The 22,643-nt window shown below is 38.4% G+C and overlaps 1 protein-coding gene across 1 annotated transcript; it reads right to left on the bottom strand.

Moving 5' to 3' along the window:
- Positions 1-555: 555 nt before the first annotated feature.
- Positions 556-3,015, bottom strand: Pcdhac1 (protocadherin alpha subfamily C, 1). The gene has a single exon (XM_076855962.1). It carries the CDS (start codon positions 3,013-3,015, stop codon positions 556-558), a length of 2,460 nt encoding a protein of 819 aa, XP_076712077.1.
- Positions 3,016-22,643: the final 19,628 nt, after the last annotated feature.

Consider the following 22,643-nt stretch of genomic DNA (forward strand, 5'->3'; position numbering starts at 1 on the left):
ATCATTCACGATACAAATCAAATGCTATCTCTATCACAAAGCCACTTCTGTTTCCCTCCCCATCCAGCTGTTCTCTCATGCTTTCTCTCTCTTTTCTTGGAATACCCACCGCAATTCATTTTTACATCTCTTGTGGTTATTGTGACCTTTTCATAATGCATTGTAATGGTCTAAATAAATGTCTTCTCTTCCATGATAGTTTGCTATAGTATACAAAGATTTTAAATATTTTTAATTCTTCATTATAGGTACCAGAGTGTCTTACACATATGTTTCTCAAGAAATGCTCTGGTGCTTCATTTTTTGTTGTTGTTGATTTAGGCCTTTATATTACTTTTATTATTTTAATAGCTTTTAATGTTTTGCCCTTGTTTCTCAAAACCAAACCATAATCTCCTTGAGGCTTATGATAATCTTCTAAACACTTTTATATTCCCAGAATTCTTGGCACAGGATATGCTAAAAAGTGTTCCATTTAATTGATGAAATGTTATCAAAGATTCATCTAAAAAACATTTCAGAATATAGCTAGCAGCCATCTCCCAGTCAGAAGAATCAAATTCCATAAAATTTGCTTACCATGACATTGACATTTGTATGATCCCCTTTCCTATTCCGAATCTGAATACAGGAGATTGGCAAATTCAGTCTTACCCCAGTGGCCAGATTTCTCAGGTCAGCAGCATTATGTTCCCCACACAACAGCAAACTGTTATGATTAGAACCAAGTCCCAGAGAGGCCCGATAGAGATATGTCTGAGTTAGTCTCTCTACTGTAGTGACATCTACTGTGGCTGATGTCATATAATGATTAGAAGCCATCTTCCTTCCATACCTCAGATCCTCTGAAGAGTGACAGCAGCTCTGAGAGCAATAACCTGGGCTCTGGCTCAACTTGATACACATGAAGAAAAGTAAGCACCCCAGAAACAGAAAGGAAACGCACGCCAGGGCAATTACTAAGTACAAGTTCCGGGTAGAAAGTTGCCCTCTTGGTTCCCAGACATCTTCAAATTCTGGAAGGACTGGAGGCATAGAATTGCTCAATAGTACACCCAGAATGACAGACGAGGAAAGTGGGGGGTCTCCATGGTCCTGAACCACTACCACCACCCTCTGCTTAACTGCATCAGTGGAAAGAACTAAGCGTGCAGTTCGGAGCTCTCCCATATTGGCTGAAATTCTGAAAAGGCTAGAGTCAGAAGCCTGAGAGATATGGTAGGAGAGCCAGGCATTGGAACCACTGTCTGCATCCTCTGCTACCACTTTTGTGATCAAGTGTCCTATTCTGGCAGTACGGGGCACAGCTTCTACTGGGATAGAGCCATTTCTGGGCAAGGGAAACAAGATGACTGGAGCATTATCATTCCTGTCTACCACAAACAAGTTTACGGTCACTGTTGAACTTCTGGGAGGAATGCCGCTATCCCGGCCTTCCACTTGGAAGTGAAATCCCCTGAGTTTCTCAAAGTCAAAGGAAGTTTTGGCAGTGATATCCCCACTGGATGGTTCTACTGCCACCAAGCTAGAGGCTGGCATCCCTTCAGAATTAAGAGTATCCAACAGTTCATAAAAGACAAGGCCATTCTTCCCCTGGTCTGGGTCCTGGGCAAACACACTGCCTAAAGAGGCCCCAAGGTCATTGTTTTCAGCCACAAAAATTTCTTGTTGTGATTGAGGAAATCTTGGTGTATTGTCATTTACATCAGCAATTGACACAGTAAGGGTCCTTTGGGTGCTGAGTGGGGGTGAGCCACCATCTGAGGCAGTGATCAGGACCTGGTATTCACTTATCTGTTCGTGGTCGAGAGGTCCATCGGTCAGGAGGCTGTAGTAGTTGTCAAAGGAAGCCTTCAGCTGAAATGGGCCTCTGCTAGACATGCTACAAATGACTCTACCATTGGGACCAAGGTCCTCGTCCTTTACACTAAGGAGAGCAATCACTGTGCCAGGGGCAGCATCCTCAGGTACTGAATTGGAGATAGTCATGAAGTCCACCTCTGGGGCATGATCATTCACATCAGTCACCTCCACCAGCAGTTTGGCAGTGCTCACTAAACCGAAGGCACCTTCGTCCCTTGCCTCAATGTATGCCTCCAACAGCGTTTCTGGTGCACCTAGTGAAGCAGCTACCTGAACCTCCCCACTTTTAGGATGTACGTGAAAGATATGTCGCAGCTCTGCTTGAGTGCTCTTGCTTAAGGAATACCAGACTTCACCATTAGAGCCTTCATCTGGATCCGAGGCCCGAACTTGGAACAACACCGTCCCATTTGGTGCAGTCTCTGGAACCTTGGTACGGTATACAGAGCGTTCAAATACAGGTGCGTTGTCGTTAGTGTCCACCACGATGATGGTGACTTGTGCGTCTGCGGAGCGCATAGGTAACCCACCATCCTGAGCTGTGAGGACCAGCAGATGGGTGGCAAGCTGCTCGCGATCCAGAGCTTTCTCCAACACCAACTCCGGGTATTCGCTGCCGTCGACCCGCGACCCCATGTCCAGGCGAAAGTGCTGATTGGGGCTTAGGCTGTAGCTTAGCATCCCGTTGCTTCCCTCATCGGCATCTTGGGCATTAGGGAGAGTAAAGCGGGCTCCGGGTGTCAGGAACTCCGGAATGTGCAACTGCACATCGCCGGCAGGAAAATGAGGTGAGTTGTCATTGGTATCCAGGACGTGAACACGCATCTTGTGCAGCTCCAGAGGGTCCTCAAACATTAGTTCACAGGTCAAGACGCAGGAAGCTTTGGTCCCGCACAGCCGCTCGCGGTCCGCCGGCTCTCCGACCACCACGTTACCGCTGCCCAGGTCCACTCCAAAGTAGGGCTCGTGGTAGTGGGAGAGGATGCGAAAGTTCCTTAAGGACAGAGCGGACGCCGGTAGCTTCAAGTCCGCGGCGACATTGCCTATCGCCACGCCCCGCTGGGTCTCCTCCAATACTGAGTACTCCAACTGTTTGGCGGCACCGCCGCAGGAGACCCACAAACATAGAACCGCCACCATCCAACCCATCATTCTCCCCTTTGGCGTCCACGCTCCACCAGCGGTGACCTGGGACCATGCTCCGGACTCCCGGAGACCATAAGTCACCGTGAGGAGCAAGTTCTGTGGGCCGACGCGAACTAGAAGTGCAGCGATCGCCGGCCCACGTTCGGCCTCTGGAATACGGGAATTACCCGGCGCTGGCCGGCTGGGAGCTCTGTTTGCTAAACTGGAGGCTTTGCAGCCGTCTGGGAAAGAGGATGCAGCCGGGTGCGGAGGAGCGCAGCGCCGCCTAGGGGAGCAGAGGCGAGTAAACTTGCCGGGGCCGGAGAAGTGCGATCTTCAGTCTCGGCGGGGTGGGATCTCGACCCCCGGCTCTGGCTGCAGGCGCAGGGTGGGACGAGGAATTCCTCCGAGAAACGAGTTTCACCTTTAAGGGCGTTTCCTAAGACGACGCCCTGACACTGCCCCAGTCTTAACCTCTTCCTGAAGACAGCTGGTAAGTGGGACTGAACGCGGTTGGACTCCTCCACGACAAGTCGACCGTCTAGCCCCGTCCCTGAGATCCAGTGACCCCCTGTGTTGCCCGCTGTAAGTGCAGAACTCCGCGCAGAACCACCGGGCGGAGGCGGTGAGAGGCGGCACCGTGAACGTGACCGACCACGCCTTTTAGGCTTAAGGAAACAGGAACCCAGGAACCCAGTGCTGTGATGCGTTGGGTGCTGTTCCCAGGCTCCTCGCTGAGGGTTGAAGTCCCTCCCGCACCCTCTTAAGACTCCGGAACTGCCGAGAGTTCAATGGAGGCGACAAGGAGGGCACTTTGGGGAACAGTATTCACTTCAAACTTCCCCCAGACACAGGCTTTTGAGGCAGCAAAGCCAGCGCAAGGCTTACGATTTTACGTGGGGGTTTTTGTTTGTTTGTTTGTTGTTTTTTCTTGCTTTCTGCCAGACCTCAGTTTCTCGTTTCCTAAGAAGCCCTACAGACAGCTGTAGACGCTCAGAGTAACCGAGGAGGTCATAAACCAGTAAAAATACCCAAGACCAGAAACTTAAAAATTGACAACTTGTCCCCAAACAAGTTGTGAGAATATGTGGAGGGGAAAGAAAGTACTGAGATAGTCTCCACAGTGCGACCAGGAAACTACCTTCTGTAAATTCATTCTCTGTGAATATTTTAAAAAACAGCAATGAGGCAGTAGATGCCAATACCTTCTCCAACTCCGCTTTCAATTCAATTCGGGTTTCTGCACGGAAATCGAGACGGTGATCAGTTCAGTAAGAAACATCTCTGAACCACAACACCTCCAAATTCTGCCTGTCATCTAAACCCAGTTTCTGAGAGACAGGCGAGCTGAAATGACTGAATTCCTCACTCAAATCCTCTTTTAAATATAGTTGCAGAGTTCAAAGCCCCAAGAATCAAAATTTGAAAGGCAAAAACTGAAAACTGATCAAAGAACTAAAGCTCCCAGAACATTTTCTGGTTAAAAATTGCCTAAAAGCATTGATAATTACTGAAGCTGGGTGATGGCACATGTAGGTTAGTTATACAGTTTCTCTCAATTTTTTGGTTTATGTTTGAATATTTGTGTAATATTTTTAAATTGCTGATTTAAATTGTGGGGAGGGTGACAACTCCAGAACTCTATTTTTAAGATCAAAAGTGGAACTCTCCCACTGAAAAGCGGAGTTCAGTGTTCACCTGAGAACCATTTACCTCCCCTGTACATTACAAATCCGTTCCCTGTTTCTTCCAGGGAACTATATATAGGATGTAACATAAGGCAGTGTAAATAGTAAGTGCACCCTGACTAGTTTGCCTTTGTGAGTTAAGGAACTAAGTCTCAGACAAAATTTAAACAAGAAACATGTCTGCCCATTAGGTTCAGCCACAAGAGTAGACACAATTAGCAAACTTTACTAGGATATGAAATAGCCCACAAAAATTTGAACTTATTCTTAAACAAATTTCAAAAACAAAACAAATTATTGACTTCAGTGCCAAAGATTAGGATTTGTATTTCCTTGTCTTCATATACTGCTACTAGTCAAGCTAACTGCTTTGGGATTAAAAGTTATTCTTTCCACTAGTAGCATATGAAATACATTTGAAGAGATGACATTTGACTTTTGGCAAAACCTCTTAATTTTAGACCTACAGTGAAGCCTCTTACACCAGGTTTAAGAATTCTAAACTATATCTAGGTGGACAGTATGTGTAGGCAAAAATTAAGGTATGACGAAAAGGAAATACTCATACAGAGAACCACTATGGAAATTTACCACAAAAATCCTTCACATATTCCTCAGATTTCTAGCTTTCCTTTTCCCTATAGCCCCACTTAAACTGCCACTAACATCTATTTTCAAGGCATTTAATCGGTGTCAAGAATAACAGAATAGCACCTGCCTGGTGAGATCTATTCCACCATATGCCTCCCTGACTCCAGGTATAACATTTCATTCTTATTCAAATAAACAGGGATTTGTAAAAGGAAAAAATATTCAGGAGAAAGGATACCCCCATGAAGACGACTAGAGAATATTGCTTTTTGGACAGGATGACCAGATGAACATTAAAATCCTTAATCAACAAAATGTCTCTTTAGCAAAAACTTTCAATATTAATATTTCAACCTTTCATTGCTAATATTTCATTTTGTCATTTTATGGAATTTTACAGTTTCTTCTAATCCAGGTATTTCCAAGATTTTACATAAGTGCATTTATAATTTTAAGTGGAAAGTATGTAAATTATAATCTTTTTTTAAATAGGTTTTTAAAATTTGCTGATAGACCTTTATTTATTTATACATGGTGCTGAAAATTGAACCCAGCGCCTCATATGTGCCAGGCAAGTGCAAGTACACTACTACTGAGCCACAGCCCCAGCCTGCAAATCATAATCTTAATTTCTGCTTAAGCTCTGTTGACCAAACTATTATTATAAAGCCCTTCCACTAAACTTGCCTTCAGCTATACATTCAGAAGATTAGTACTATTGCATGCATTCTTATTACAGATCTCAAAGCCAAAGAAGAAAATATTGAATGTGATACCCACTTAAGCACTTGTCAGTAAAAGGATACTTGTACTTTAAACAAAATTTTCTTAGTGCTTAAGATTGTTCCCTTGAAATATATTAGGTACTATGGAAACTAATCAACAAATAAGACATCATCATCATCACATTAAACAGACTTTAATCCTGTATGATAGTTTAACCAAGTGCCCAAAGCAAGTCTAATAGAGTACTAGAGTACTAGAGTACTAGAGATCTGTGTCATTTAATTTTGTTTCTCAAGTTTCTAAAGTAACTAAAGCACTCTTGATATAAAACATGCTCTTGAGTCTTTTTTTTTATCTTAGACTCTTTACCAATAACAAATCACTACAGAATTTCTTTGCCAAGTTTTTATTCTAAGGAACTAATTGTTCTTTATGACATACATACCTTCTAAAGTGTCTTGGACCTTTCTTTGTAAATTTACATTCTAATTAACTCTATGTTTACTTGTTATTTTTATTAATGATGTACATGTAAGTACATGTATAAAGACACAAATGGTGTGACTCTACTTTGTGTACAACCAGAGAAATGAGAAATTGTGCTCCATTTGTGTACTATGGATTGTACATGCATTCTGCATTCTGCTGTCATGTATAATTAATTATAACAAATTAAAAAAATAAAGTCAGACTTGACCAAAAAAAAACCTTTCTATAAAAATATTTTCCATCTTCAAATAGTGACCCTCAGAACTTAAGTCATATTTCAGGTAGGTCAATCAGCTCCAAGAAAAAGATATCTTGTCCTTTCATTCTAAATACTTTATATGTGATAAGAGTCCAAGATTGCAGTCTGACCATCAGAGCAAACCACTGCCAATGTCTATTTGCTGAGTTGTCACAGGCTAAAGACAAAAGTAGATTTATATTGCTGGAAGTAAAAATCTGAAGTTTATTTGTATTTCAAAATTTTCCCTTGAATGGTCCCTTTGGGTATTTTTTCCTTTTCCACATATTTTTGTCTCTTTTAGGAGTAAGTTGAATTTCTTTTTTTCTGTGTTTCAAATCTATGCTTTTCTCTCTAATTCTGCTAAATTATTTGTCATTTCCCATTTATTTTTCTCAAATTTCTCAAGTATTTCTTCTTGCTCTGGACTACATGCTAGGCAGAACCTGTTCACCTTTTTTATTGCTTCTAATATGGCCTTAATTTTTGTGATGACTTTATATTTCTCTTCAATTAATGTCATGAATTGTTCCAGCTCACTTTTCATGACTTTTGTGGCTTTTCATTTTATCATTGAAACTCTGGAACTCTGTTTTGAGTTCTAGATTCTCTGAGGCCACTGAAAATTAAGTTTTCCAAACAGAACTGAAGAAAATATTGAACACCATATTTTCAGAGGTGAATATACAAAATAGATAAGGAACTCAAACAACTCAATGATAAGAAAACAACACATTTGAAATGAATAAAGGATTAGAAGACAGTCCAAGTTACCAATTTCTTATTTATAGGCAAATAAATAAAATTATTATCTTCTTAATATGATGAACTGTGCTTTATCATTCTGCAAATGCAGGGTAAAGCTTAATTATATCATTGTGGGTCTTTCCAGTAGATACTAAGGGTTTTGTGTGTACTAATGAAAATAAGTATGTTTTGGAGGAAGTTATAACTAGTTTTAGATTAAGAATGAGAAATTTGAGTGCATTTTAAAATTTGAGACAAAAGTGTGTGTGTGTGTGTTACATATTTTTAGGGTTCACATTTGTTTTCTCATGAAAGTAATAAATACTATTTTGTGCTTTTGATGAAGTTTGACTTACATACATGATTTTTATTGCTATTTTTCACTTTGAGTAGAATGTTCATTAATGTAAATTGCATTTATTTTTATATTCTAATTTTCTCTAATTTTACTTCTAGGCAGTAGATTTTAAAACTTTTAATTTTAAAGAGGAAATAAAATGAGTAAAGGGGATGGCAGACATAATTCAGAGGTAGAGCATTTTCCTAGCATATGCAAGGCCCCAAGTTGGATCCCCAGCACTGGGAGGGGGAAAAAAAGGAGGAGTAAAGAAACTGAATAGATATCTCAAAACACACCCCACCCCCTGACACACACATACACACAATGGTCAACAGGTATATGAAAAATGCTCAAAATCACTAATTATCAGGGAAATGCAAATTTAAACCACAGTTAGATATTATCTCACATCTGTTAGAATGACTGTTGTCAAAGATGAAAGAGATGTCAGTAAAGATGTGGAAAAAAGGGAATCCCTACATGATGTTGGTAGGAATATAAATTAGAACAGCTGTAATGCAAAACAGCATGGAGGTTCCTCAAAAAGTTGAAGAAAAAATGGCCATATGATCTGGCAATCCCACTATTGGGTATATATTTAAGGAAGATGAAACCAATATGTCAAAGAGACTACAATTTGTACTCTCACGTTCAATATTCAAAACAGCTTAGATATGGAATCAACCTATGTCTCCATCAGTGAGTCATTAGTGAGTAAATGGATAAAGAAAATGTGGTATACATACACTACGGAATACTAAAGAAGAAGGAAACCTTGTCATTTGTGATAATATAGATAAATCTGGAGGATATAAGTGAAATAAGCCAGGCACGGAAAGATAAATATCACATGATCTCATTTTCACAGTTAGTCCTCCATATCCATGGATTTCACATCTCTGAATTCAACCAACTACTGATCAAAACTACTTTTTAAAAGTTGCTTCTAAACTGAATATGCACATTTTTTCTTGTCATTATTCCATAAACAATAAAATGTAACAAACATTTACATATCACTTACATTACATTAGGTATTATAATTAAATTAGAGATGATTTAAAGTATACAGAAGGATGTGCATATGTTTTATGCACATTTTATATAAGAAACTTAATCATCCACAAGTTTTGGAATCTGTGGGGGCCCTGGAGTCAATACCACAGATACCCAGGGATGATGGCACATGAAATCGAACAAAATTGAATTCATAAAAGAAGGCAATATTGTGGTGGTTAAAAGGGGTTGGAGTGGGGAGATGTTGGTCAAAGGATACAAAATTTCAGTTAGGAGAAATAAATTCAAAAGATCTATTAACAACAATGTATTCTATTCTCAAAAATTTTAAGTGCTATCAGTGCAAAAAGTATGTGAGGTAATTACTACATTAATTAGTTTATTAAGCCATTCCACAATATATTCACACTTTACAGCATACTGTACATGATAAATATATACAATATTTATTTCTTAATCTGAAAATAATTGATTAATTAGGTTTTGTGAATCTTTTGGCTAAAGACTTCTGGTTAAAAGTCTGCTTGTAAAAAATTTCAGGTGTGTATTCTCATCTGTAATTTGTCATGTATATAGTTTTTCCTTTCTTGCAATATGAATAGAGATCCCATGTTGGCTCCTTTGATCACTACTTTTCTTTGAGAGAAGTTCTTCCAAGACCAGCTACTTGCAGGTAGAATATGTAATCAGATGGGTAACAAATACTTTGATTTAAAGTTAAACATTCTCTTTTTTTGCCATTTTGATAGAGTGTTTTGTGTGTACCATAGCTTTTAATGTCTTCAAACTGATGAGAACTGGCAACTGCAAGACAACTGGTCATTCAGAGTTTTCTCTTGAGCTTTCCACATCCTTAGGTTCAATCCTGAAATAATGATGCATCTGCTCACTATAGCATTCAGCCCTGACTTCTATTCTATTTAATCATAGGATTATGAGAATCATGCCTTCAGTCTCTTACCTAGATCTTTTTGTTCCAAAACAAGGAGTCATTGGTTTTGCATCTCAGTGTGAATTACCACGTGGAAACACTGATCTACCAGGCCTTCCTGAAATCTCCAGTGGTAGGTATATTTTCACAGCATTCTCACATCTTCATCCAATCTTAATGGCACTTGGGAAATTATCTTCATAATCATCATAGTATTATTAAAATGTTTATGGAGTTTCATCACAGATGTGACTTTATTTTTTTTTGTCTGCTGCTCTTTTTGTTATTTTTGTTGAGTGTCATGGTAGAAAAGAGACTTTTGAGTGTATGTTTTCATTTATCCATAGTTGATAAAAAGCTCTCTTTTGTTTAGTTATTGTAGGTATGTGGGAAAGTTCTGATTTTAATTTTTTGAACTAATCATCTCATTGAAATATTCTTAGTTCTAATTATTTTTCCTTCAATTTTTCTGGGATTTTTTTAATCTTGAAGGGATTTTGCAAGTAAAAATTTGTATTACCTAGACATTTTTTAATCATTCACATATATTTTATTCTTCTTTCTAATATATGCATGTGTGTGTGTATTCGTATCCTGTGTCGTCTTAAACATCCATGACAGTATTGAATAAAGTCTATAATAAGTGTTCTGCTATGCTCATGATTTTTATGGGAATAGTTCTTGTATTTAATGTTTAAAATGAAATTGGCTAGTACTTTGTCATATTATTATTATTATTATTTACTTTTAATGACTTTTAAGTATCTTTCCTGATGATATTTTGTTTATCATTTGTTAAACCATCATATAGCATAAGATTGTATACACACTTTTCAGAAAAATGTTGAGAATTTTATATCAAATTACACATTAATTATGTAACAAACTGATATTAGGAAGAATGGTTAGTAGTGATTTTAGGACTTCCTTTTCAACCACACTTAAAGAAAATCTTCATCGTAACTCAGAGGAAGATTTAATTTGAGTGCTTACCAATATGAAGCTTGAATGTAGGTAAATATATGATGTAATTGAAACAGATAGGCTGGCTCTTAGTCAGTAAATTTTTGAGTTTTAAAACAAGTAAGTATAAGCCAGGCACAGTGGCATACACCTGTAATCCCAGAGACTTGGGAGGCTGGAGCAGAGAATTCTAAGCTCAAGGACAGCTTGGGCAACTTAGTGAGATCCTGTCTCAAATGAAAAATAAAAAGGTCTGGGGATATAGCTCAATGGGAAAGTGCCCCTGGCTTCAGTACCTAATGCTAAAAAAAATAGATATTAAAAAGTCTAGAACTGTTTCATATTTGAAAGTTTTGCATCTAGCAAAAAAAAAAAAAGACACAAAATTCTTGTTTTCAACTCATCATGAAAAATAGGTGATATGGCTTGCTATCATTTGGATATTTTTTTTCCCCAGAGATTCATTTTGTTGGAAGCTTGGCCCTTAATGTAACAGTATTAAGAGTTGTAGGACCTTTCAGATGTGCAACCTGTGAGATTAGGTGATGTTAGAGTCTGTAAACAAGTCAGGATGGTGCCTGGCATTTTGCCAGAGAAATGTTAGGGTCTGTAAACAAGTCTGGATGGTGCCTGGCAAAATGCCAGGGGGAGTGGTTTGTGAAGTAACGCCATCGAGCCATTAAGTGTGGAGATTCCTTATTGGTTGACTGCTGTATCTAGTTTATGTTAATTAAGATAAGCTGTGTGGCATGTATAAATACCTCTGTAGTCCTACAATAAACGGCTCCCACTCCTGCTGTATCAAGGTACACAAGTTGTTCGTCACCCCACGGTTATTTTGCCCAGCCAGCAGGGCTGTGGCAGATGGTGGCCCGTTACGGGGAGCCCCGGGACACTCGGGGGTGACGAAAAAAAAGTTGCCTGTCCCTAGATAGTACGGGAGCAAATCTGCTCGTCCCTAGGCAGATAGGACGAGAGGAAAAATGGCCATTTTGAGAAAATGGAGAAGATTGATACAGTATGTTTGTGTCTTGTTTTGTCTCAGTGTATTGTATTGTGTTTGTGATGAAAATATGGAAGGAGTGTTAGGTAAATTGATAAGGAAAAGAGGCACCCCAGTGGAACCAAGAATAGTTAGGGCATGTGTTGATAGAAGCCCAGGAACTCTAGTCAGAAAGAAGAAAGTTCAGAGGAGGAAGGATTATCAAGAAAAAAGTTGCAGCAAAAGGCTGGGTGCATGAATCAACAAGGCGGCTGCCACGTGCATGAGCCGGTCAAGGAGCAGCAAGGACTTTCCAAGCAGTGGCAACCGGCCCCCCCCCCCCCCCCCCCCCCCCCCCCCCCCCGGGAGCGGGACGCCACTGCGAGAGCCCAAATCCAGGCATAGTCTTGCAGGCTCTTTCTCCCTGTGCCCGGAAGTTTGAGACTGGGACTCTCCCCAGGGCCATCTGGGGCTGCCCAGGATGCTACAGCCGGCAGAAGAGCTACCAGCGTCCCTGAAGTTTGATCATTTCCAATGTCAATAACTACAATGGTTCTCCCACACCTGGAGGCTGATGAGTAATGAGTTCTATTAAGGCTTATTTCAAATGTAAAAAACCTTGAGATAATGTACTAAATTGTTCAGAAGGTTGTTTTCTTAGCGCCTGCTGGAATACTACAGGATTTTCTTTAGCCACCCGGAGTTCCCGCCTTCGTCCCAGAGCCAGTGAAGATGAAGGTGGAAGATTTTCCAGTGTTGCTGAGAACCGGACAAGACTTGGATCAAGCTAGCTGCCTGCAGAACTTACGTGGACTGTGATTTACCTGGACTGTGAGTTAATCTATTGAGACACTGCTTTACCTGGACTGAGACAACAAACTGTAATCTACAACAAATTGTAACTTGGTATCTTTGCTAATGGTGTCATTGCTGGTATAATTTTTCCAAGGGCTTCTTGCATGGAGCCATCAATTGGCTTGGTATTGTGGCATTTTGTTTCCTCCCCTTCTGCTTGTAGCAGATTATTTATGGTGTTTGTGTAAAAACCACTATGGTCATTATTTAAATTAAACAAAAGGGGGAAATGTTAAGGTCTGTAAACAAGCCTGGATGGCGCCTGGCATTTTGCCAGAGGGAGTGGTTAATGTTAGAGTCTGTAAACAAGTCTGGATGGCGCCTGGCATTTTGCCAGGGGGAGCAGTTTGTGAGGTGGAGCCAGCGAGCCATTAAGTGTGGAGATTTCTTATTGGTTGACTGCTGTATCTAGTTTATGCTAATTAAGATAAGCTGTGTGGAATGTATAAATACCTCTGTTGTCTTACAATAAATGGCTCCCATTCCTGCTATATCAATCTACACAAGTTGCTCACCACCCCCCCACCCCCCCACCCCACCCCCCGCTAGTTTGCTGCTGCCGGACTGTGGCAAGGTGATAGGGCACTACCCTCAGAAGGGATTAATGCCCATCTTGGTATTGCAGTGGTAAATTACATCTCTTGGTACTGGATTAGTTACTGTGAGAGCAGGTTGCTATCAAGCTAGCTTGACTTCCTTCCTTCACTCTCATTCTTTTTCCTCTTACCACATGGTCTCTTCTTCTATTTTCCATTGTGAAGGCTTTACAAGAAACTAAGTAAATGCCACGCCATATTCATGAACTTTCCCACCTCCAGAACTTCAAGTCAATGTGAACCCCCTCCCCCCTTTTTAACAACTTATCCAGTTTCAGGTATTTGGGATAGCAACAACAAAAAACCCAAGTACAATGTGGCTATTAAGTAAACACAATTTTGGACTCAATTACCACATATATATAAAATAAAAGGGCTAGATCTGCTCTCTTGGAGCTGATTTGATTAACCAAAGTCTGACTTTAAGTTCTGAGGGCCACACTTTGAAAGTAAAATAGAAAACCTGTATCTTAAGCAATTGTATGAAACAATGTAAAGAAATGTGTTGTTGGACATAAAACAGAAATGTAACAAATTTGCCAACCACAATGCAAAAGAGGTGGGTAGGAAAGCAGCTCTATCAGGTAAGGAAATGACACCAGATGGTAGTTAAAACCCACAGAAACAAATGAAAAGAACTAGAAATGGTATATAAGAAATGTTATAAATGTATATTGCTCTTTTTTTCTCTCAGCATGTCTAAAAGATATAGTAAGAATGTATTGTTGGGTTTGTTTTATATATATATATAAAATGAGTATTGGTTTTCTGTAGTAATTGTTATAAATTATCACACCCTGTGTGGCTTACAATTTTTCTCCTAGTTCTGGAGGGGACAAGTCCAAACTCCATTTACTGGCAGGGCTGTACTCCCTCTAGAGGCTCCAGGAGTATTCTATTCCTTGCTTCTTCCAGGTTCACAAGACCTTCTGTTCTGTGTGTGTTTTCTCTTCTTCTACCTCTTATAAAGACACTTGTCATTGGAATTAGTCATTGGAAAATCCAGGATGACCTCATCCCCAGACCCTTGACTTAATTACATCTTCAAAGATTATTTTCTAAGTAAAGTCACAGGTTCCATAACTTTTGTGGGAGCCACAATTCAACCCACCACAAGATGTAACAGAGTTAACAATAATAGGAAAAGGTAGGAGAAATAAAGTTATATTTTATTTTTATAATATTTTTATATGTTACTCAAATTAATATAAATCTGAAGTAGATACTACTAAGCTGGAATGTGTATGGTAAACTCTGGAGATCTACTGAGAAAACAACTCAAATAAATACATTTTAAAACATTAAAGGAATTGCAATATTAAATTATAAAATACTCACTATAAATAAATAAGAAAGGAAGAGGCATAGGAATAAGAGAGAATGATGACACATAGGAAAGAAAGAGAAAATGACAGGCATAAATCCAAGTGTATCAATAAAATCATTAAATGTGAATGGATTAAATGATCAAACAAAAAGTAGAATTGTTAGAGTTTGGGACTAGATTTTTTAAAGAAAACAGTTTGCTCCTATAGACAACTATATATTGTCTATAGGAGCAAACTTTAGATTGAAAAATAAAAATAGGAACCAGGCACAGGGGCCCATGCCTGTAATCCCAGTAGCTCCGCAGGCTGAAGCAAGAGGATCACAAGTTCAAAGCCAACCTCAGCATCTTAGCAAGGCCCTAAGCAACCCAGCAAGACCTTGTCTCAAAAAGGGAGGGAGGCTGGGGGTGTAGCTCTGTGGTTGAACACCCCTGGGTTCAATCCCTAGTACAAAAATAATAATAAAATAAGAAAGGATGGTAAAATATATATTGTGGAAACAGCAAACACAAGAGGCATTAGGGAAATATACAATCTACAAGACAAATGTTACTAGAAATACAAAGGGACATTTTATAATGACAGAGGGGTGAATTAGGGAGACAGAATAATTAGATACATACCTACACCTAAAAAAGTACCCCCAATACGTGAACTAAAAACTCATGAAAGAAAAAATAGACAATTCGACAGCAATAGCTGGAGATTTTAATATTCCACTTCCAGGAATGGATAACTAGACAGAAGATCAACAAGGAAAGCCATGAACAATACTAAAAACCAACCAGACTTAAAATATATCTGCCTCTGTCTGTTTGGGCTGCTATAACAAAATACTATATGCTATGTAGCTTATAAACAAAATTTATTTCTGGCAGTTCTGGAGACTGGGAAGTCTGTGATCAAGACACCAGATTTGGTGTCTGATGATGATGTACTTTCCATTTCACAGATGTCATATTCTTGATGTGTCCTAACATGTAGAAGAGGCAAGGCAACTCTCTAGGGCCCAGTTTATATGAGCTCTACTCCTATTCATGAGGGTAGTGTTCTTATGACCTAAGCGGTCACCTTTCAAAGGCACGACCACTTCATGCTATCACACTGGATATTAGGTTTCAACATAAATGTGGGAAGGGAAGACAAAACATTAAGATCATAGTAAAAACTGTAGAACATTCATCTGTCAGCCTCAGAATACACGTTCTTCTCAATTACACATGGAACATTCTCCATGATAAGATATATGCTAAGCTACAAAACAAACCAAAAAATTTTTAAAATATTGCTATCATACAATGTATGTTCTTCAACCACAATGGAGTGAAATTAAAAATCAATAACCAAAATAATTTGGATAATTCACAAACAAGTGGAAATTCAACAATACATAATAAAATAACCAACAAGTCAAATAATAAACCAAGAGAGAGATTAGAAAATAACCTTAGGGCTGGGGTTGTGGCCTAGTGGTAGAGCACTTGCCTAGCATATGTGTGTTACTGGGTTTGATTCTCAGCACCGCATATGAATAAATAAATAAAATAAATGTCTATCAACAATTAAAAAATATATTTAAAAAGAAAATAACCTTAGATAAATAAAATGAAGATGGAACATGTTAAAACTTACAGGATACAGCTTAATAAGCAGTACTTAGAAATTTATAGCTGTCAACATTATTTGAAAAAGAGCTCAAATCAGTAACATAACCTTCTACCTTAAAACATTGGAAAAGTAAACTCAAATGAGAAGCAGGGAAGAAAATAATTAGAAAAGAATTTAATGAGAAAAAGAGTAGGAAAAAGCAATAAAGAAAATGAAACTACAAGTTCTTCCTTGAAAAGATCAATAAAATTAACAAATCTTTACCTACACTACCCAAGAGAAAAAGCCAAAATATTCAAATTACTACAACCAGAAATGAAACAAGAAACATTACTATTGACCTTACATAAATAAAAAGAAATATAAGGAAACTATATGAACAATTGTATACTAATAAATGAGCACCCTAAATGAAATGGAAAATTCCTACAAATATAGTAATACTAAAATCAAGTAAAAAGAAATATAAAATGTAAAGAGAATTAATTAGTTAAAAAGAGATATTCACAAAGGTTCAGGACCAAAATGCATTACCAATGAATTCTATCAAACAAATTTTTTGAAATGTTGTGGTACTGGGTATTGAACCCAGGGTGCTCTACCACCAAGCTACATTCCCAGTCCTTTTAATTTTTAGGGAGTGGAGGGTTGGGAAGGGACTTGCTAAGATTCCCAGGCTGATCTCAAAATTGTGATCCTCCTTTCTCAGTTTCCCAAGTTGCTGGGGTTAAGCCTGGCTTCCACCAAACATTTAAATAAGTAAAATATTAAACAAACATTTAAATAAGTATAATATTAAGTAAGTAAGATGGTCACAATAATGCATGCCTGTAGTCCGAGCCACTCAGGAGACTGAAACAAGAGGATTGCAAGTTTGAAGGCAGCATCAGCAACTTAGAAAGATCCTGTTTCAATATGAAAGAAACAGAAGGAGGAAGAAAAGGAGGAGGAGGAGGAAGGAAGAAAAGGAAAAGGAAGGAGGAGGAGAAATGACTGAGGGAGGGAAGGACAGACAGACTGGGAGTGTAATTCAGTGGTTAGATGCCTCTGGATTCAATCCTCAATATTGAAAAATAATAAGTATCAATAACATTTCTTTACAAACTATTCCAAAGAATAGAAGGTTGAATGCTTCCATTCTGAGGCTAATATTTCCCTGACACTAAGACCAAATGAAGTTATCAGAAACAAACTATTGCCTTAATCCATTTGTGCTGCTATAATAAAATACTTGAGACTAGATAGTCTATAAACAACAAATTTATTTCTCATAGTTCTGAAGGCTGGGAAGTTCAAGATCAAGGTACTTGCAGATTCATGTCTGGTGAGAATCTAATCTCTGCGGCCAAGATGGAACCTTGAATTCTGTACCTTCATATGACAGAAGAGCAAAATAGCAAAAGGGCCTCATGCTCTGGGAAGCCACTCGGACACATAAGGCATTAATATCATCCATGAGGGAGGAGCCCTCATAAATCACATCCTCGTGACCCCAATTCTTAATATTATCACACTGGAAATTAATTTTCAACATAAATTTTTTAGTAGACACAAACTTCCAAACCATAGCTAATACAGACAATATCTCTTATGAATACAATTACACAGATCTTTAACAAAATAACAGCAAACAAACTTTAGCAGTATATAAAATTAATTATATACCCTGACCAAGTAGGATTCATCCCAGGAATAAAAAAGAAATTTATTTTGTTACAATTCTGAAGGCTAGAAGTCCATGAATAGCTAGCAGGGGTAGTTTCTCCTGCCCTGGACTTATAAATGGCCATCTTCTCCTTGTATCTTTATGTAATCTTCCTTATGTGTGAGTTTATGCTCTAATTTCCTCTACTACAAGATACTGGTTGTATTACATTTGGGTCTAAATTAATGGACTTAATTATCTCATTAAAGACCCTACCTCAAAATACTGGGTTTAGAATGAATTTGGAGAGGAACACAATTTAACCCATTGTTAAGGTCTGTAAACAAGTCAGATTGGCACCTGTTATTTTGCCAGAGAAATGTTAAAGTCTGTAAACAAGTCTGCATGGTGCCTGGCAAAATGCCAGAGGGAGTGGTTTGTGAAGTAACAAAAGTGAGCCATTAAGTGTGGAGATTCCTTATTGGTTGACTGCTGTATCTATTTTATGCTAATTAGATAAGCTGTGTAAAATATATAAATATCGCTCAGATCCTACAATAAACGGCTCCTATTCCTGCTGTATCAAGGTACACAAGTTATTCGTCACCCCCCGGCAGATGGTGGCCCGTACGGGGAGCCCCGGGACACTCGGGGGTAAGTGACAAAAAAAGCTGCCCGTCCATAGATAGGACGGGAGCAATCTGCTCGTCCCTAGGCAGATAGGACGAGAGGAAAAATGGCCATTTCGAGAAAATGGAGAAGATTGATACAGTATGTTTGTGTCTTGTTTTGTCTTGAAATGTTGTATTGTCTTTGTGATAAAAATATGGAAGGGGTGAGAAGTAAATTGATAAGAGAAAAAGGCACCCCAGTGGAACCAAGAATAGTTAGGGCATGTGTTGATAAAAGCCCAAAAACTCGAGTCAGAAAAAAAAAGAAAGTTCAAAAGAAGAAGGATTATCAGGAAAAAAGTTGCAACAAAAGGCTATTACTAAATACTTTTTGATACCGGAGGGTGCGTGAAACGACAAGGCGGCTGCCACCTGCCCAAGCCTATCATGGCACAGCAAGAATTTTCCAAGCGGCAATTGTGGGCTCTTCCCCGCCCCCCTTCCCCGGGGGAGCAGATCGTCACTGTGAGCCCAAATCTAGACCTGACCTGGAGGCACAGTCTCGCAGGCTTTTGCTCCCTGTGCCTGGAAGCAGTTTGAGTCTGGGACTCTCCCCAAGGCCATCTGGGGCTGCCCAGGATGTTACAGCTGGCAGAAGACGCTACTGGCATCCCTGAAGTTTGATCATTTCCAAGGCCAGTAACTACAATGGGTCTCCCACACCTGGAGGCTGATGAGTAAAGAGTACTATTAAGGCTTATTTCAAATGTAAAAAAACCTTGAAATAATGTACTAAATTGTTCAAAAGGTTGTTTTCTTAGTAAAATGCTACAAGATTTTCTTTAGCCATCCGGAGTTCCTGCCTTCCTCCCAGTGACGGTAAAAACAAAGGTGAAAAAATTTACAGTGTTGCTGAGAACCAGAGAAAACTTTGGCTGAGAACTGAAAGAAACTTCGACTGAGAAACAAACAAAACTTCTTCGGAGCTGTTGCTGTTTCTGCTGTACAACTTAAGCTAGCTGCCTGCAGAACTTACCTGGACTGTGATTTACCTGGACTGTGAGTTAATCTATTGAGACACTGCTTTACCTGGACTGAGACAACAAACTGTAATCTACAACAAATTGTAACTCGGTATCTTTGCTAAGGGTGTCATTGCTGGTATAATTTTTCCAAGGGCTTCTTGCATGGAGCCATCAATTAGCTTGGAATTGTAACATTTTGTATCCTCCCTTTCTGTTTCTAGCAGGTTATTTATGGTGTTTCTGTAAAAAACACTATGGTCCTTATTTAAATTAAACAAAAGGGGGAAATGTTAAGGTCTGTAAACAAGTCAGATTGGCACCTGTTATTTTGCCAGAGAAATGTTAAAGTCTGTAAACAAGTCTGCATGGTGCCTGGCAAAATGCTAGAGGGAGTGGTTTGTGAAGTAACAAAAGTGAGCCATTAAGTGTGGAGATTCCTTATTGGTTGACTGCTGTATCTATTTTATGCTAATTAGATAAGCTGTGTAAAATGTATAAATATCGCTCAGATCCTACAATAAACGGCTTCTATTCCTGCTGTATCAAGGTACACAAGTTATTCGTCACCCCCCGGCAACCCATAACACACTGACTGCAAGCTCCCAACTCTCAAGTCCCAAATATAATAGAATCAAGCATAGATGAGATGTGAGATATGGTATACTTCCTGGGGCAAAATTACATTCCTCTCCAGCTATGAATCTGTGAAGCAAGACAAGTTTTCTGTTTCTGAAATTCAATGGTGAGACAGGCATAGAATAGGCATTCTCATTTCAAAAGGAAGGAATAAAACAAAATTAGTCACAAGAGGCAAGCATAACTGAACCAGGGCAAAATTGTACTGGCTTTTAATGCTGAAAAATAAAATCTTTTTGGTTCAGTGCTTTGCACTCTGGGCCCATTGGGGTGGTGCCACCTCTGGATCCTCCAGAGTGGCAGCTTTACTCCCTTAGCCCTGCACCTTCTGGGTCTCTAGTGATACAGGAAGCTTTGCTAACATCTAAACCAATTTTAGGGTCATTCTTCCTTTTCTTCAATCTTTTCCTTGGAGGAAAATTCATGTTCACAGCAATAGTTGTGCTGTAGAATTTCAGAAGCCCAACAACCTCTCTTTGCTTCATCCCCTCTCTGGCCCCTGGAATCCAAGCTGCCAGCATTTCTGCTAGTATAATCCCATCTCTATTCCTGATTTTGACTGACATGGCTGATTGGTCCATAAGTCACACAGTAATAATCTCTCCAAATGATGCTTTCTGATTTATTTGCTATTTATGAGATATAAAACTTCCCAAATAGTCAAGTTATGGTTTCCATTTTTTAAGTGCTGGGGACTGAACCCAGGGTCTTTTACATGTTAGACAAGCACTTTACCACAGAGTTACATTCCTGGTCCAAGTCCTTTTTGCGTAACAATTTCTTCCTCAATTATCTCTTTCTTCCTATATTTCACTCTAAAAAGCAAAGATATATCAGACTAATCATTTAACAGTTGGCTTAAAAATCTCATCTAAATATTCAAGTTTGTCATTTATAAATTTTCTTTTCCATAAACACTATTACACAACTAAGTCAACTTCTTGCCACTTTATAAAAAGGAGTTACTTTCCTCCAGTTTCCAATGATATGTGTCTCATTTCCACTTGAGACTTCAATAGAAACATCTTTAATATTTATATTTCTACCAACATTGTATTCATCATATATATATATATATATATATATATATATATATATATATATATATATATATAATTTTAGAAGTTTTGTCTACAGTCTTTTATTACTGAGCTCACCAGAGTCACCTGTAGCATCCACATTTCTATCAAGAGTTTCTTCAGGTTAGTGGGCTTTTTTCTAATATACACCTCAAAATTCTTCCAGACTTTACTCAATTACCCAATTCCAGAACTACTTCCACATTTTTAGGTATTTATTACAATAAACTCCACTTCATGGGACCAAAGTTTGCTAAGGCTGCCATTATAAAACAACCACAGACTGGGTGGCATAAACAACAGAAGTTATTTCCTTGCATTTCTGGTGACTAGAAGTCCAAGATCAGGGTGTTGATAGCACTGGTTTCTCCTAAGGTTTCTCTCCTTGGCTTGTAGAAGGACATGTTCTCCTAGTATCTTCACATGGTATTCTTTACATTGTATGTGCCTGTGTCCGAATCTCCTCTTCTCTTTAGGACAACAGTTATTTTGAATTAGGATCCACTCTAATGACCTCATTACCTCTTTGAAGACCCCCTCTTCAAATATAGTCACATTCTGAGGTAGTAGAGGTTAGGACTTCACCATGTGAATTGGCAGGGGGGCTATTTAGCCCATACATAATACCATATTAACAGAATAAAAATCAAAGACCACATGATATTCTCAATAGATGCAGAAAAAACATTTGAAAAATCCAACACCATTTCATAATTTTAAAAAATTCTACAAACTATCAACAAGAGAATTTCCTCTTTCTGATAAGGACATTTAATTAAAACCCATGAGTAAGAGCACAATTACAGGTTAAAAACCTGTGTTCACCCTATCAACTCAGGGTTGTAGTCCTTCACCACTTCTACCTAACATTCTACTAAAGGTTCTAGTCTGAGCAATTAGACAAGAAAATGAAACCAAAAGCATTCAGATTGCAAAGGAAGATTAAAACTGTATTTGGAGACAAATAATCCTGTGTATAGAAAATCTGAAATAATGCACTAAAAAATTACTAAAACTAAAAAAATCTACTAAAACTAATAAATGATGTAAATAAGAATACAACTTCAATAAATAAAAATTAATCATATTACATAAGTTTCAATTTAAAAAATCAAAAGTGAAATAAAATAAAAAAGTGAATTAAAAAGAAATTCTATTTAAAATATCATGAAAAAGAATTAAATATTAAGAAATAGATTCAACAACAAAAGCATAAAGCATATTCTCTGAAAACTACAAAATATTGTTGAAATAAAGATCTAAATAAATGGAAAAAAACATTTCCATATGATTGAAAAAACATTCCATGTTCATGGATCATAACACTTACTATTGTTAAGATGGCAACACTCTCCAATTTGATCTAGAGATTCTACAAACTCCCTATCAAAAGTAAGCTGACTTCTTCACAGAAATTGACAAACCTCAAATTCACCTGCAATACAAAGCACCCAGAACAGCTAAAACAATGTTGGAAGAAAGAAAAGATTAAAGTTGTAATATAACACTTCTTGATTTCAAAACTTACTTCAAAGCCACAGTAAACAAGTATGGGACTGG

This window comes from Callospermophilus lateralis, chromosome 5 (genome assembly GCF_048772815.1).
Source record: "Callospermophilus lateralis isolate mCalLat2 chromosome 5, mCalLat2.hap1, whole genome shotgun sequence".
In the NCBI taxonomy this organism is placed as follows: domain Eukaryota; kingdom Metazoa; phylum Chordata; class Mammalia; order Rodentia; family Sciuridae; genus Callospermophilus; species Callospermophilus lateralis.